The sequence below is a fragment of the Rhineura floridana genome, chromosome 3 (assembly GCF_030035675.1).
Source record: "Rhineura floridana isolate rRhiFlo1 chromosome 3, rRhiFlo1.hap2, whole genome shotgun sequence".
NCBI classification, from domain to species: Eukaryota; Metazoa; Chordata; class Lepidosauria; order Squamata; family Rhineuridae; genus Rhineura; species Rhineura floridana.
The window spans coordinates 61,451,648-61,467,723 of record NC_084482.1 but is presented as its reverse complement, the minus strand read 5'-3'; the positions used below and the strand labels follow the sequence as shown (position 1 = coordinate 61,467,723).

General features: G+C 44.6%; 1 protein-coding gene across 6 annotated transcripts in view; it reads left to right on the top strand.

Moving 5' to 3' along the window:
- Positions 1-16,076, top strand: part of UNC13D (unc-13 homolog D) — an 85,714-nt gene that overhangs the window by 30,561 nt on the left and 39,077 nt on the right. For all 6 annotated transcript variants that reach the window (XM_061616212.1, XM_061616213.1, XM_061616214.1 and 3 more), the window contains 7 exons: positions 2,596-2,628; positions 5,499-5,606; positions 6,249-6,308; positions 11,317-11,383; positions 13,002-13,194; positions 14,726-14,770; positions 15,250-15,321. In XM_061616212.1, the coding sequence (XP_061472196.1) occupies positions 2,596-2,628; positions 5,499-5,606; positions 6,249-6,308; positions 11,317-11,383; positions 13,002-13,194; positions 14,726-14,770; positions 15,250-15,321 (578 nt within the window). The remainder of the gene's footprint in view (positions 1-2,595; positions 2,629-5,498; positions 5,607-6,248; positions 6,309-11,316; positions 11,384-13,001; positions 13,195-14,725; positions 14,771-15,249; positions 15,322-16,076) is intronic.

Here is a 16,076-nt window from a genome sequence, read left to right as displayed (position 1 = left end):
TACTTCTGTCTGTGCCTCCAAGACCAGAAGTGGAAGTCAAGGCATCCACATCTGTACAGAAGGTTTCATAATTATTTAGCAGTAAGTGTCAACAAATGGAAAGCCATCATGATTACCCATGGCGGGTGGAGTCTGCTGGACAGAGTTAGGAAGAAGCTTTTGCATGCTGCCTCTTTGCCTTCTGGGGGGCAGTGCTTATGGCAGGCTGATTTTATGTTGAAAGGGTGTCAGATTTGATTGCTTGGTGCAACCAATTACAAGCTGAAAACAGTGGGGGGCCACTTGGGGGAAGGGTATGTGTGACACTCTTCCTCCCCAGTTTTTCCTGAGCCTCTTGGAAACCAGTTAGTGTAAGCATACTTGCCTGACTACCAGGACAATCCTAGTGGTCTGAGAAGCTAGTCTGATTATGTTAGCTACAGGATGTTGTGGGAGAAATTGGGGTGGTGGTGGTGGAATTGTTTTACCTTTTATCTGTTTTGGGGGGCCTATTCTTTCATACATACATACATGCAGTGTTATCTGCAAAGTGGGCATGCGGGGAGGGGTATAGCTATTCCTGATAATTAATAGCAACAGATTGGCAGGGTAGCCAAATTATTTTCTTCCAGGAACACATGTGGGGAGTATTGCATTCTGTCACTTTTCAAGGGCAGCTTCACAGGTTTACTAGTGCATCTTTTTAATTATCATCACCATCAACTTGTCTCGTCTCTTAACAATCCGTGTACATGATGCCAGCACTTAATGCTTACTTTCTGCAGCTGCCAATTCCTCAGGCTAAGGATATTATCCCATCTTGAATCTTATTTTGGAGCAGATTTTTTGCTCAGTAAGTTTGCTTGGCAAATATCAGGAGATGCTTCACCCAAAATGGAATAAGTTGCATTCTTAAGCTTTCTACCTCTTATGCAAAGTACAGCACAATAGACAGTTTAGAGGAAGCAATTTCTCTTGTCAAGCTACTGTTCCCAGTCCTTAGTATAGTGAAGTATGGTTGCCCCAGTTTTCCTTTCAATGTCTTTCCAATGCCATAAGATTGCCTGCAAAAAATATTAATGTCTATAATCCAGTGTGTTTCATAATAAAAGGATGATGATGATTTACAGTATGCCATGAAACCATGTAAATATTAATATGCCATGAAAGCATGTAAATATTAGAGTAGTTAAGAACTGTTTTTTTGTGAGAAACAAAATCCCCTTAATTCATGGGTGAATGAAGAGCCAAGTTATCGGCAGGGCTTTTTTGTGTTTGTTTCAGGGTGTTGGGATTTAGGCTGCACATCTGGACTTCCACTTGTGCAGTGGGGCTTCACCTTCCCGTCCTCTCCCCCCCCCAGCAGCTTCCTGCAGAGCGACAACATCTGGTCTGGAGAGTCTCCCATCTCTCTAGAGCAGATGTTGAGGCTGTGTGGGGAGCTGCAAGGGAGAGGAAGGTGAGGTCTTGTTGGGCAAGCTGAAGTCCATTTCAGTCAAGAATGGACAGCATCGGATACAACCCTTTGTTGTTTTTGTTGAAACAGACTGATATACTCCTCTGGAAATTGCTAGAGAAAATACATTACCTGTGACATCTGACATCATATAGATTGAAAATAAATTAGACAGTGATGCATGTTCAGGATGCGAGGATTTATATGCTGATTTAATATATATGTTTGGAAATGTTAAAACATTAAATTCTGGAAAATCATGATATATTACATCAAACAAATTACAAGGTATAAAATCCCAGAAGATCTAATTGTAGTTAAGTGATTTGCATGGGGTGATTGAGATGTATCTTATAGAAATGATGGCTTATCTGCTAACAGTAGTTAAGATGTTGAATGTTTTTGCAAGAAACCATTGCTTCACCTGTACTGGATTAATTATGTAGAATTTGGGACACTGCAAGTATGTTAAAATAACATATATTAAACATACAAGAAGACAGGACAGCACAGAATAATGTTATATATTGTTATATTTTGAAATTAAAATATTCTGCCTCATGCACTTTTTTCTTTAATTTAGTTAGTTGAAATGTTTGTAACATAAACCATATCTCCTTTTTGGCATATAATTGCTACTATTTTTGTTACATAGAAACAGTGCTTTTTTGTGATGATACCAGTATGAAGTACTACCACCTCTTTTTCTTTTTTCTTCTTTTTTCTTTTTTCTTCTTTTTTGCTGCCCATGACAATCAGTTTATGGTGGCACCCATGGCACTTTTATCAAGGTATGAGTACAGACACCTCATTTTTTACCAACCCCCCCCTACTGCATATAAACAAAACAAAATCTGAAAGTCATTTACACTGCAAAACTGTTATTGGAATGGTATCATTTGAATTACAGCCAGCGGTTCCGTTAGTTAACGTTAGACTCTGGACTTAATGGTCTTACAAGGTCTCCCATATGTAGATGGCAACCTGTATGCCTTTATTTACATCAAAATGTGGAAAGCTAGCTGTGCTGCTTCATGTGTGTGTGTGCTCCTGACCTTCTTGCTGAGTAAGACCTTGTATTTCTGCCCCAAAGTCTTGCCTTGACAGCACCACTGATTATGGCTGGTCAGTGAAAATCTTTTTATTTTATTTTTTTCCAGATGGACCTGTCCCATAAATTCCCTAAGGAAGAGGTAAGAATCTAACATTAATTCCCTAATAGTTAGTATTGGAAGAGGTCTGCTAGATCAGACCAACATTTGCCGCCCAGATGCCTCTGGAAAAACCCACAAGGAGGGCTTGAAGGCAGCCTAACATCTGGTATTCACAGGCCTATTGGCTCTGAAACTGGAAGCTTCATTTAGCCATCCCAGCTTATAGCCATTAATACGTTTCCTCCATGTGTTTGTCTAATTCCTTTTTAATGCTGTGTAATTCAGTGGCCACCTCCACCTCTTCAGGGAACAACTTCCATAACATAATGGTGCATTCTGTAAAATAGCACTTTCCTGTTTGTGTCTGAATTACACAGCTGGTTTCACTATATGGGGTTACCCTTGAAAACGGTCCGGAAATTACAGCTGATACAGAATGCGGCAGCACGTTTGATTAAGAACAGCCGTCGCCGTGATCATATCACTCCGGTGTTAGTAGATCTACACTGGCTACCAGTTGTCTACCGGGCCCAATTCAAGGTGTTGGTGCTGACCTTTAAAGCCCTATACGGTTTCGGCCCAGTTTATCTGAAGGAGCGCCTCCAGCATCACCAATTATGCCGCCTGACGAGATCAGCCACACAAGACCTTCTCTCGGTCCCGCCAGTTAAAATAGCGAGGCTGGTGCGGACTAGAGAGAGGGCATTCTCGATTCTGGCCCCCACCCTCTGGAATTCCCTTCCGTTCGACCTTCGCCATGCCCCCTCCCTGATAGGTTTCCGCTGGGCCTTGAAGACCTGACTGTTCAGGCAGGCCTACGGGATTTCTGGGATGGGTTAACTTTTACTGCTGTTTAGTTTAATTATTGGTTGTGGTTTTTGGTTTTATATTGTATTTTATTGTGCCAGTGTACGTCGCCTAGAGTGACCGTTAATTCGGCCAGATAGGTGACTCATAAATAAAATTTATTTATTTATTATTATTATATGATCTCCAGTATTATGTGTTGGTGTTAGAAAAAGGACAGATGAATTATCTCTGTAAATTCTGTACATGTGTCTATCCCTTGTTGTAAAATAAAGCATGAAGCACACCTGGACCATGTCCTATGCTTTTCAAACAAGGATACTTTCACCTGTTATAAAACCAGCCATTCAGTATGGAGACTCCCATCAACCATTTTGTAGGTTAAAGTCAGGAAATGTGGAGGCAGCAGGTGTCTTATACAGGGCCAAACTCTGCTGTTCCCCCTCTCCTCTCTGCTACCATTCCTTCTGATCAGCTCTCAGTCCTTCTCCTCCGCTTCTTCCAGCTCTCTGAACAGGGCACTCCATTTCTTCTCTCTCCTTGCTATGGTTAACTTAGAGGAGGAGTTGTTGTTGTTATTTAAAGCATTTATATACTGCTTTTCAGGCGGACTTCACAAAGCGGTTTATATAAGATTATTACAAAAACATGTAATGTTTTTTAAAAGTTACAATAAAATGAAAAATCAGCTTGTTTGAGAAGAATCTGTTACTGTTTCTTCTCCTTACCCCTTGGGTGAAGATGGTTCTACTGCAGATGGCCCTGGGGTGACAGTGGAGGGAGGGAGGGAGGGGCCACTATGGCAGCTGGATGGTGACAGTTCCTCAGTTTCTTTTCCTTTCCCCTTGGGTCAAGATGATTCTACTGCACATGCCCCTGGTTAGAAAGCATATCCTGAGGTTATCTAGCAATTACAACCCTGCTTCCTCTTTCCTCAAAACCTGGCAAACGAACCTGCCAGACTAGAGCAGGCAATGGCTAAAGCTAAAAATTGCATCAACAATGGTTATCAGGGGTTCCTGAAAGCTAGTTGTTCAGTGCTTCTGTAGGGGTGCTGCCCTGTTCCAAGTGCCCAGCTCGATGGGCTGGTCCTGAAAGCAAGATGTCAGTCAAGTGTTGATTTTTCTAGAGTGAATGCAACTTCTTAGCCATCTCATGATTGCACTTCTTGTATCTGTGTTTAGTTCTTAAATGTTTATCTGGAGCTATTTCCTGTGCAGGTGCCTTTGAGACGTACCTGCTCTCGGCTTGGTGTGAGAGTTCATTGTGTAGGTTGGTGTGGTTTCCACCACAGTTTTTTGCTTAGATTCCCATTTTACCAGGAGGGCCAAGGCTGAGAATGCAAGTCATCCAAAGCAGTAGGGGAGCTGTCCAGCTACAGTGTCTCACATGGAACAGGATGCATCAGCAAGTGCTAGGCACCAACTGATCAGCTTTATAGCTGGCTCTGCTTCCCCATGCCTTAGCAGAGCAACAGCAGGACCCTGATCCAGAGCACGTGTTGATTCTGCCTTCCTTTTCCTCAGTAGCACGAAGGAAAGGGAGTCCTTGTGTTGTTATTGAGGATGGTGTACCTTTTGGTCTGACTCTCAATTCTAGGAGTTTCTGCTCCTAGAAGTGATTTTGACCGTCTAGAGTTGGAGAGTAGGACCAAACATGGTGTATTAGGTTCTCCCTGACTGGGGCACCTTTTTTGGTGATGATCTTAGGAGGTTTTTCTGTCTCCATCAACTACCTTTGATCTGCATAGGTGCTAGGGGCAACAGTGGGGTCTTCCTCCTCCCAAGGTCTCATCTAGGTCTGGTTTAGTCCTGAAAGGAAGGTAGTGGGGCATGGCAGGTTGGAAGGGGGTTCTTCCATGTGACATTGGTTGTAAGCCGATGGCCTTCTGGCTATTTCTTGCTCTCTAATTATCCATCATGAAGTCCAGTGATCTCTTTGAAAGAATTATTTTATATGAAAAACCCTTCTCCTGTGAATGACAACCTTATTCTGTTCAGAGTTCCCTTTAATTAACAAGTCCACAGTATAGTAAGCATGTAGGGACGCTAATACACAAGATGTTGGCCGGGTTCTGACCTGCTCCTAATGTACTGTTGCAGCTCACCGTGCTGTATGAAGAGGTCCTCTACACCATTTTCCATCGCTTGGGCAAACCAGAACTTAACCATGTTGCTGATCCAGAAGAGCTATACGCGTATGTGCAAAAGGTCAGACTAAAAGGCCAGGTCCACCTGTCTCATAAATATCCTATCCAAAGTCTGGCGTCCTTCTTTATTTTGGATTGTGTTTTTTTACTTACCCACATCTTTCCCTCCCACTTTGAGGAATGACTGCCTCGGTTTTTTTAATATCTTAAAAAACACAAATGACATCTTGAGACAAGTGGTTATTCTCTTCATTATGAACTTCCTCAACTATCTAAGTCCATTAGTCAGAAAGGAACTGTAGGCACGTAATAGTGAAAGTAGAAGCAAACAGACAAAGGTTTACAGAACAATCCAATGCAGGGGAAGTCGGCATAAGTTGTGCTGGAGCAAGAGAAGCCGATGTAAAGTTCCCCTGCATCTATTTGTCATTCAGGACCCCTCTGGGTTGGCTGAACATTGGTTCAGCCAGGAGCTACATGCAGAGACCAGAAAGGAAAAGCCTCAAATTCCCCATCTCTGTTTTCAGTCACTATATGTGTAATCCCAAATATTTATGTATAAAGGGCTAATCTTAAAATGTATGCTCAGTGCTGCCTCCCTTTCACTGAGCTTGAGGTGATGGAATTCTCCTCCCCCACACCGTGTGCAATATTTTAAAGCCAAGTTGTTGTCTAATTATTTCTCTTCCAATATCTAAACCAGGCCTTCAATATGGATCCAGAAGAACATCGTATTCTGCTACAGAGAGTCAAAGAGCTAGAGGTAAAGTCTTAGGGCTGGGGAACCTCAGGTCCTTCGGGCCTCTCTGTCTGGCCTTTACAACTCTCTCCAGGCCACACCCCCTCCCTAGCTACACTCCCTTTCCCCAGGCCACACCTCTCACTGGTCCTACTTCACACCCTCCCTGCATGTTTTTGCCTGGCTGGAAAGTGTCGTTAAACTCGGATAGTGCTTCTTGCTTGCCCTGGTGGAGAATAGAGAGAGTTGTATGAGTGTGTATAGAAACTAGCCTACTGTGCCTACTAGTGCAATAAATAAATAAATATTGTTTTAATGTTTTTGATTGCTGTAAACTGCCCAGAGAGCTTCGGCTATGGGGCAGTATACAAGTGCAATAAATAAATAAATACCATACAGAGATAATTTTTTGATTTGTTGGCTTTGTCCACTTTTGCCTCTGGTGCCACCCACCACTGGCATATGGCCCCTAGAAGATTGCCAGGAAGGGAATGTGGCCCTTGGGCTGAAAAAGGTTTCCACCCCTGTTCTAACTCAAAGCATGTACATTATATGTGTACGCACATAGGTGAAGGATGCTTATTACTTATTTTGTTTTTTAAAAATATACTATGCCTTTTGATTAGATGACCTCCAAATTGGCTTAGAGTGCATTAAAAGAATGCAGCAAAACACCCAGCACCCTTGTTCTTCTGGCTGGTGGCAAAAGGCAGAGTGTGCAGTCCCAGGCCAACTGGTTGTTGGAGCCAAATTCTTTCTTGGAGGGAGAGAGAAGCAAGCTTCATACAGCTGCTCCTTCTCTGATCTTCCTCTTGCAGATAAGGGGTATGATGTATTATTCTGCAGCGGCACTGAAGGTCATCTGTGCATAGGTGGAGTTGTAACTTGAACTTTGGGGGGGGATGTGCTTCAGGATAGATTCTGATTGTGAATATACAGCTCCCAAAGAGCTAACAACAACCAGGGGAGGGATTTAGATCAGGGGAAAATAGTACTGGAAACATTAACCTAATTTTTCTAGCACTACTTCCCCAATCTTTCAAACTGATGTGCAGCTGCTAATTAGCTAAAATAAATTAAAATAATAAAAAATCCCACCTGCAAGAGAACCTGATCACAGATCTTTTTGTTGTTGTTAGGGGTTACTACTGCCTGTTCTGTGCCATTTTTTGAAGAAGTGAATTACTGCTGACACATCTTTGCCATACATTTAAAGCATTCTTACACTTCTTAACACCCCTGAAGAATCCTGGGATCTGTAGTTTGTTAAGAGTGCTGGGGACTGTCTTTCCATTTCCCAGGATACTTTGGGGGAAGCCATGACTGTTAAAATGGAATAAACGTGCTTTAAATGCATAGTGTGCATGTGGCTTCCTACGTGTAAACATTGTGTGAATAGGACAAAGTGATAAAAAGAGCCTCAGGGCTTGTCTAAACTGACCCCGATAATCCACGTTTTCCATATTCGCTTTGTCTTCTGATAGTCCCCACTTTGCCTGAAATTCGCTCTTTTCCGATCTGAAAAATACGCTTTTTTTGCGCCCGCAGCAGGAAGACCCGTACATTCTTTTCGCTTTTTCCCCGCTGTGCCTGTAACACCACCCCCTATCAGCCAATTGGTCTGCAAAATGTGATGTATGCTCCTCTCCCCCTTTGCATTGAAGCACAATAACGCGGATGAGCTTGAACGTAAGAGCACAAAAGTTTGAATTTCCTGTTGGTTTGGCAGTAGTGGCTGTAATGGAGTTGACCGAGTTTTTGGCTCTTGTACAGCTCCACTTACAGCTATTAAATTTCTGCCTTGTACAGTTGAGGGCAGCTGGAGCCCAATGGGCGCCTGGACAGGGTTGTGTGACACCCCGGAGCCCAGGAACAGCAGGAGCCCCAGCAGCGCCAAAGCCATGCTGAGCTTCCTCGGCTCATGCAGGGGTGGTGGTGGAGGAGGCTACTTCACAGCAGCTGCACCAGCAAAGCTTCGGGATAGGAAGCGCCGCGATGTAGCGAGCTCAGTGCAGTGGGAGGTGGCGGCAGCGGCTACATTTTCCTCCCTTATGGCAACATTGTTCACAAGTGAGGGCATGGGGGAGGGGGATCTCCATCTCCCCCCTCACACCCCGCCCCCAGCAGCCTTTCCTAGCTAGGGAACCCCACACGTCTGCTGGATCCCTCGATTCTTGGGGGCTGCTGGTGGTGGTGCTGAGTCCAGGGCCTCCCCTCCCCCCCATTTGCACTCACACACGCACGCTGGACATATTCTCCAGGAACAATTTGTAATAGGAAGGCATGCAAAGGGAATGAGGTTACAGCTGCTAAACATCCTTTCCTCTTTCTCCGCTTTGAAGTGTTTTCTCTGAGAAAAGAGAACTGCAAACCACTTATCTGACAATAATTGCTGTATTGTTGTTTGCTTGCATTTGCGATATATCACTAAACCGAATGTATGTGGTTTTACCTTTTTCCATATCAAATTTTCTGGGGGTAAAGACACCTGGCAATTCCACTTATTTCTCATGGAACTGCAAGCAAGTAATGACGTGTCATGTCTAGGAAGGTAGACCACCAGTCTCTATGGTTGCGGGTGCCCGAGACACTCTAGCAAACCACTTATATGCCAATAATTCCTGTGTTTTTGTTTGCGATATTTTGCAAAACCGACTGTATGCTTTTCTGCCTTTATGCATATTGTAGTTTCTGGAGATACACACGGCTGGCAATTCCACTTATTTCTACAGAACGGAAAGGGGGGTATTGAGGAACTGCTACTACTTGCTTCTTTTGTAAAGAATGGCAGGAAAGCTGAGCGTTTAATGGGGAGCACCCCCCTTCTTACAGAACCAGCTTTTCCTGGGGTGGCACGGCAGCTTTGTGACTCTGCGTATTTGCGCACACCCACCCAGGCACGTTCTCGATTCAAGTTGTCCTTGTACCTTTCATTCCCCCCCCAAATGTCTAATAAATCAAATACCACGTAAGAATGCCAGCTGGGACCTCTGGCTCTGCTGCAAGGTTCCTGACCCCCAAGCTTTTCTAGAGTGCAGCGCTCGGTGGCGGCTCCCAGCTCCTCCCCATTCTCGCTCTCTCTCTCACTCTGCCTGCCTCTCGCTTTCTGTGTAGGCGGCGGTGGCAGCAGCATCAGGGAAGAGCCACTGAGAGAGGCTTCCCAGCAGCTTCCCAACCACTTCGGGCAAAACTTGATGCTCTGTTGCCTTCATCCCCCCTCCTTCTCCCTTTCCTTCCCATGGTCGTTTGCAAAGCACCAGCAAAGCGAGCTCCCTGCACCAACCAGCCGCACTTGAGCGAGGCCAGCCAGGAAAAGGGGGGCGTTACAATTGCAGATCACAATTGCAGATCTCACCCGGAGTGGCCACCCAGTTCTCAGGCTGGCTAAAAATAAACGGCTGTAGCTGCACAGTAGAAGTTGCAGAGCCCCCCCAACACCACATCATTGCTCTGATTGGTTCAGTTTTCCTGGGCTTTCCCTGGACATTCATGCACATGCGCAAAAGTGGAAATACATGATTGGCTGGGAAAGAGGGAAGGGGTATGGGGAAACGCCCATGGACTGCCCACAGCTTTAAAGTCCGTGGTATTGCATCCAAGCGCCTTAAGGTACAGCGGATGATTCCCAATTTTAAAAAGCATATTGCATTTTTTGCAGTACTGCAAAAGCGGATTTAACCGCGCGAAAATGCGCAAAAACAGATGACGTCACATGGACCACCGAAAATTAATGAATGCACAAAGCAATCATATCGCATGTTATACAGTCCTCTGGATGAGCCCTAAGCTGAAAAAAAGAAAATGTGCTGCTTGGGAGTAAGTCCCACTGAACTTATTGTTAGAGAGCTGTGGTAAAAGAGACCTTCCTCTCTTTGCAGATCTCCTCAAGATAATGCCCTTCAGCTGCAAATCTATAAATACCCACTTGGGAGACTTTTCAAAACTGATGTCAGTTGAGCAAGCAATTGGGTGGCTAATCACACTCATTCTTGCACCACACAACAACCCTCCATTCTTCTTACAAGTGAATTATAAAATTTTGTTTGTAGTTTTATTCCATCTACTTGTGCTGCACTTATTAATCACAAAGGGTTGCATCCAGTGTTAGTGTCGTGAGCCATGCAAGTCAGGGGTGAACCGATACACAGGAAGGGAGGGGGGAGGAAGACTTGGACTGGGATGTCCCTGCCAGGGAAGGACCCAGTGAGGGGCGGGACGTTGAAGCAGCCCCCATTCCAGGGATTGACAGGTCATCTCCAGTCATCTCAGACACCCCCCGCCCCAAGAGGAACCCCCAGACTGCACCCTTACTCCTCATCACCGCCACCAGACAGCTCTCCTTGCCCCCCGTAGAGGGAGAGGACACTGAGGCCCCGCCTTCGCCCAGGTCCATGAGGCGAATTCGGCAGGAAATTCAAACCCAACTCAGAAGGAGTTCGCAATTACGTGCCCGCCTCCAACTGTGGTACATGCAAGCGGGGGGGCACCTAGCCCTACTTAAGCTGGGTGAAGGGTTAATTGCTGAATCAACATCTTTATGCCACCAAGTTGTGCCTAGTTAGTTAGAGAGGGATGCTGAGTTCTCAGTAAGCCATAGGTAGATTCATGAAGTGCTCTGAAATTTTCTATTACTTCAATAAAAGAAAAAACTACACCCTTGTCTGAGTTCCTCGAGTTCGGGCAGGACAGTTAGCCCTGCTCAGAATATACCTGTTGAATTTAATGCATTTAAATTAATCATGTTCATTTATTTCAGTAGGTCTACTCTGAGTAGAACTAAAGTTGGAAACAACCCAAAAAGATTCCCAAGTGGTTTGCTGGTTTATATTTTGCCCTTGCTCCAAGGAGCTCACAGCATCATCCAAAGATCCTTCCTCACAATTTATATTTACATCACCAGCATGCTGAAAGATGATGACTGGCCCATGTTCCCACAAGGAGCTTCATGATCAAGCCCAACACCCAGTATGGTACTCTGTCCAAATTGGTGTGCTGCTAGTTTAAATATGTTCTTCTTTTTCTTTTCTTCCAGAGACCAATTTTTTGTCTTAAAGCAACTGTGAAGCAAGCCAGGGGCATTCTGGGTAAAGATGTCAGTGGTGAGTAGAAGGGAGTTTACAACTCCAACAAAGGGACTTTTGAATCTGAAAATACAGTTCATAGTACTACTTCTGCTCAGGAGGATTGACTTCTGTTTGTGAAATTTGCAGTAGAGGGGCACTCTAATAGATATCATATTTAGGGGCAGGTTGCATCTCCTGCCTGGAAAGCTTATATCCTCCAAACACCTTTTCCTGTACAATATAAAGGCTCTAACAAGGTAAGGGTTCAGGCTGGCCTTGTTTTAGAATTCCCTCCAGCTTCTGAAAGGATTTGTTTTTCTTTTGATCCCTGACGGCACCATTACTTTGCTCCATTTTACTGTTCTTCTGGCCCGTGTATGGATATGCAACACCTAGGAGATAACTTGGTTATGCCAGAAACCCAGGTTTGTGAATCCACTTTGGGTGCTTATCATGGAATTGCTGCTCCCCCTGCATGCAGTTTTTTGGCACTGTCCACATAATGTTTTCAGCATCAAAATGCCAGCCCATATTCCCCTCCCCAATTTTATTTTGGATTTACCATTTTCGTGGAAAATATGGTAAATTAAAAAAAAACCTTCTTGCCAACAACCCTTTTGCAATGCCTGAATGACTTGTTTGCAATACTAAGCCTCCATCTGGAAGCATCCTAATGCAGATGTGCTCCTTTCATTATACCTTACTGGCTAGATATGGCTTCTGTTTCAACCAGGGTACCGCAGGAGTCTATGGGTGGTACAGAGGTCAGACCTATGGATGAAATATATTCTAAAGGACACTGGCATGTGTCTTCTTATGAGAGGCCATTCTGGTGTAGCGATTAGAGTTTTGGACTAGGACCTGGGAGACCAGGATTCAAATCTAAACTCAGTTTGTCATGAAGCTCCTTGGATGACCTTGGGCCAATTATTGCCTCTCAACTGACCTTACCTCAGGGGAAAGAACCATGTATGCCACCTTGAGCTCCTTGTAGGAAAGGTGGGATATAAATGTAATAATCATGATGATGATGAGATTTTAAGTGACTGTTCCCATGGATCTTGCCACACTGGGTTCCTTTTGGGAGGATGGGTGGGATATAAATGTATTAAATAATTAAATGAATAGGTCTTGCAGTTTTCCATCAGTTTGTTCATGCCCTCTAAGCTCCACCAGTAGATGGGCAGAACTTTTAAGCAAACACAATTAAAGAGCTATCCAGCTTCCCCTCTACCCATCCTGGTTTCAGCTCTGCTTCCACTCTCTTGGGGTTCAACAAGAAGGGGAAGGACTTACACTGGATACATAACACTGCAGTGCAGTCCTTATACACTCACTATAGGGCTGGGATTCTATAGCTAGTCTCCAGCCCTCTGAGCCAGCTCTCATTATTCTTGGCAAGCTTAAGAGCCTCTAGAAGGTAGAATGGGATTAGACATCACCCTCTTCTGATGTTGAGGAACTGGGAAAGAATTGTTAACCCTGTTGGGGATCTGGGAGGATTGGGGCTTTCCTCTTCCTTCTCCAGCACATGTATTCTCTCTCTTGGGATAAGGAGTTGCATTAGCACATTCTGCACGTAGCTTTCTGAAACTCTCTTCCTGCTGGCAGTGATGGGGCCTTAACATCTCAATAGCTACTTCTGTGCTTTTAGGATTCAGCGACCCATACTGCCTCCTAGGGATAGAAGCAAAAAGTCAGAACTCTTCCGCCAATGGCGGCACCCGTCAAGAGAACAAAAAGCGATCGAAGGCTGTAGTGAAGAATTTGATCCCCGAAGACCAGACCCACCGCACCCAAATCATCAGCCAGACGCTAAATCCCGTGTGGAATGAAACCTTTATCCTGTATGTCTAAGCACCTTTTGTTTCGCTTATACTAACTTGCCATGCTTACTCTTCCCTTTCCTTGCAGGAACCAGACAAGAACCAGATCTCCAAAACGTTATCTCTTTTATACCTATCACCATTGCCCATGAAAGTAGTGAGGGGCTGTTGGCTGGTGAAAGGAATGGTATGCTGTGGAGCACACAGGTTGAGCCTTATTGGAGAAGTGATTCTGTAGTAATTGGTTTTTACAAGATGGTTTCTGGCCACTGCCATGTGAACCAGACTAACCTGTGGCAAGGTGGCAGACCCAGAGAGTTGCCGTAAGGGAAGATCTGCTGCTGTTTGGGTTGAGGGTAACTGAGAGAGATGAACACATAGCTGTCTCCAAAGCAAGGATAATTCTAAAAATGAATCCTATAGTGAGATGGTTGTCATGATGAGAGAGGCGGCTTGCTTACCTTATGTATAGCCCGGCCTTCACCATATGGTCCCAGGGCGGAAATACTTCACATAAAAATAATAAAATAAACTATGTACACTATAAAATTTCATAACAATAAAACAAAACACTAGTAGGATATAAAAGCAGATGATTAAAATTATCAGTATGGTTCCAAACATCATCCCCTCCTAAAGGCCTGGGTAAAGAGGTACTTCTCCAGCCGCTGACAAAACAATTAACAATGTCATCAGCTCTTGACGCACCTCAGAGGGGGAGGTCATTCTAGAGGCAGGGAGCCACCACAAGAAGACCCACCCATGCGCAGCTACCACTTGCCCGAACTTCCCTTGGTGGCAAGATATCCAGCAAAGCCTGGAATTAGAGCTTCACTTTAGAAGACCTAGGGTCCTAGGGGAACACAACTTTATCTGTTCTTGCTCTATATAAATTTTTCTCAGACTGCTTGGGGGAGGGGGGAATGACTACCTTTATCTAGTTGCTCTCTCTCTTCTTTCCTTTGAGGGTGACATTGCCCTCCTCATGCTTTTTCATACACCTAAGGGGAAAGTGGATCTTGACCTCAGGTTCTGCAGTGCTCATGTTAGCTACACACACTGGCTATTCAAGCACAGGATTTCCTGTCCTCTCAAGGGGAAATTCTGGGACAGTTAGGATTTCCCTGCATGCGGAGGAGCCCTATGAATGTACATTTCTACAGGCATATGACCCCTTCACACTGGCTTGGGGAGCAATGGCAGATGGCCATGTTGGTGTACTGAGAATGTTGCTGATGGGTATATCCTGCTCCTCCTTCACACATTCTTGAACAGGTGAGGGGACATCGTGAGAGAGTGTTGCACTAGGACGTGAGAGACCCAGGTTCAAATTCCTACTCTGCCATAAAGGTCGGTTTTGTATTTCTCACCCTAACCTACCTTACAGGGTGGTTGTGATTTTAAAAATGGGGGAAGCTTGTTTGTCACTTTTTGGTACCTTGGAGGAAAGGTAGGATATAAATTGAATAAATGAACATCTCCCCATCTTCTCACCCAAATTGTCACCTGCAGATAAATTGCATCAGTAGAATTTTCTAACTGTGTCTTCCAGGGAGTTTAAAGATACAGAGAATGCCAGATTTCATCTAGACATGTGGTAAGTAGGGTTGGGTGTTATTTCCCACATAATTTGTACCCAATGACATGTTTGGCTTGTGAGTTCAAAATTAAGTGAATTCAAAATGGAGGCTGATTCCTAATGCCAGGCCAAGTTTTGCTAAGCCCAGATTGTCCGTAAATATGTCTGCACAAATGTTTTTTTGTGTGGAACAGGAACTTTTCTCACACTCTACTTCTCACATGCTTTATATCACACAAAAAATTGAGCCTCCCCTGCTGTATCCCTTCAAAGGTCAAAGATCTCTGTGGAGTTGGGCAGGCCTAACATTGCACCCTCATGCAGCCATGCAAGTACTTTGGGAATACCAGTCTGATAGTATTACTCCATCTGTCTAAAATGCTAAATTCTGTCAGGGCACAGGTACTGCACATCTCACTTTAGTTCCATCTCTCTCTGTTTTACTGGAGATCTTCAAATGATTCATTAATTCACATGATTATATCCTTTTCTTGTAGGGACTCTGATGATGATGTTGAAACTGTACGTCACAAACTTGGAGAATTAACAGATCTCCATGGCCTGAAGAGGTTTGTGCTAATAACAGGCCTTTTCACGTTTTGTAGAGTTAGAGTTAAGCAGAGAGGCTACTAAACAAATAAGAAAAGCATTACAAGAACAAAATGCAGCATATTCTGGGCTCCTTTGTACATGAGAAGCTCTATCTCTCCCTACCACCTGACTGCAGGGAGGGAGTGCTCATCCTAAACTGATGCCTGGAGACTGTGAAGGGCTGGATGTGGGCTAACAAACTGAAACTTAATCCAGACAAGACGGAAGTACTGCTGGTCACGGGAAAAACTGCACCAGGGACGGGGCTGCAACCTATTCTGGATGGGATTGCACTCCCCTTGAAGGAGCAGGTCCGCAGTTTGGGAGTCCTGGATCTTGCCCTGCTGCTTAAATATCAGGTGGCTGTAGTAGCCAGGAGTGCTTTTGGCCAACTCAATCTGGTCTACCAGCTGCGTCCATTCCTGGAGGCAGTTGACTTGGCCACAGTGACACGTGCATTGGTGACATCGAGGCTTGATTACTGTAACACACTCTATGTGGGGCTGCCTTTGAAAATGGTTCGGAAATTGAAGTGGGTTCAATATGCAGCAGCCAGAATGTTAACTGGAGCACGGCGCAGGGAACATATCACCCCTGTGCTTGATTGACTCCACTGGCTCCCAATTTGTTTCCGGGCCCAATTCAAAGTACTGGTTCTGACCTATAAAGCCCTAAACGGCCTTGGACCAATATACCTGAGGGACTGCTTATGCCCATATGTACCTGCCCGGGA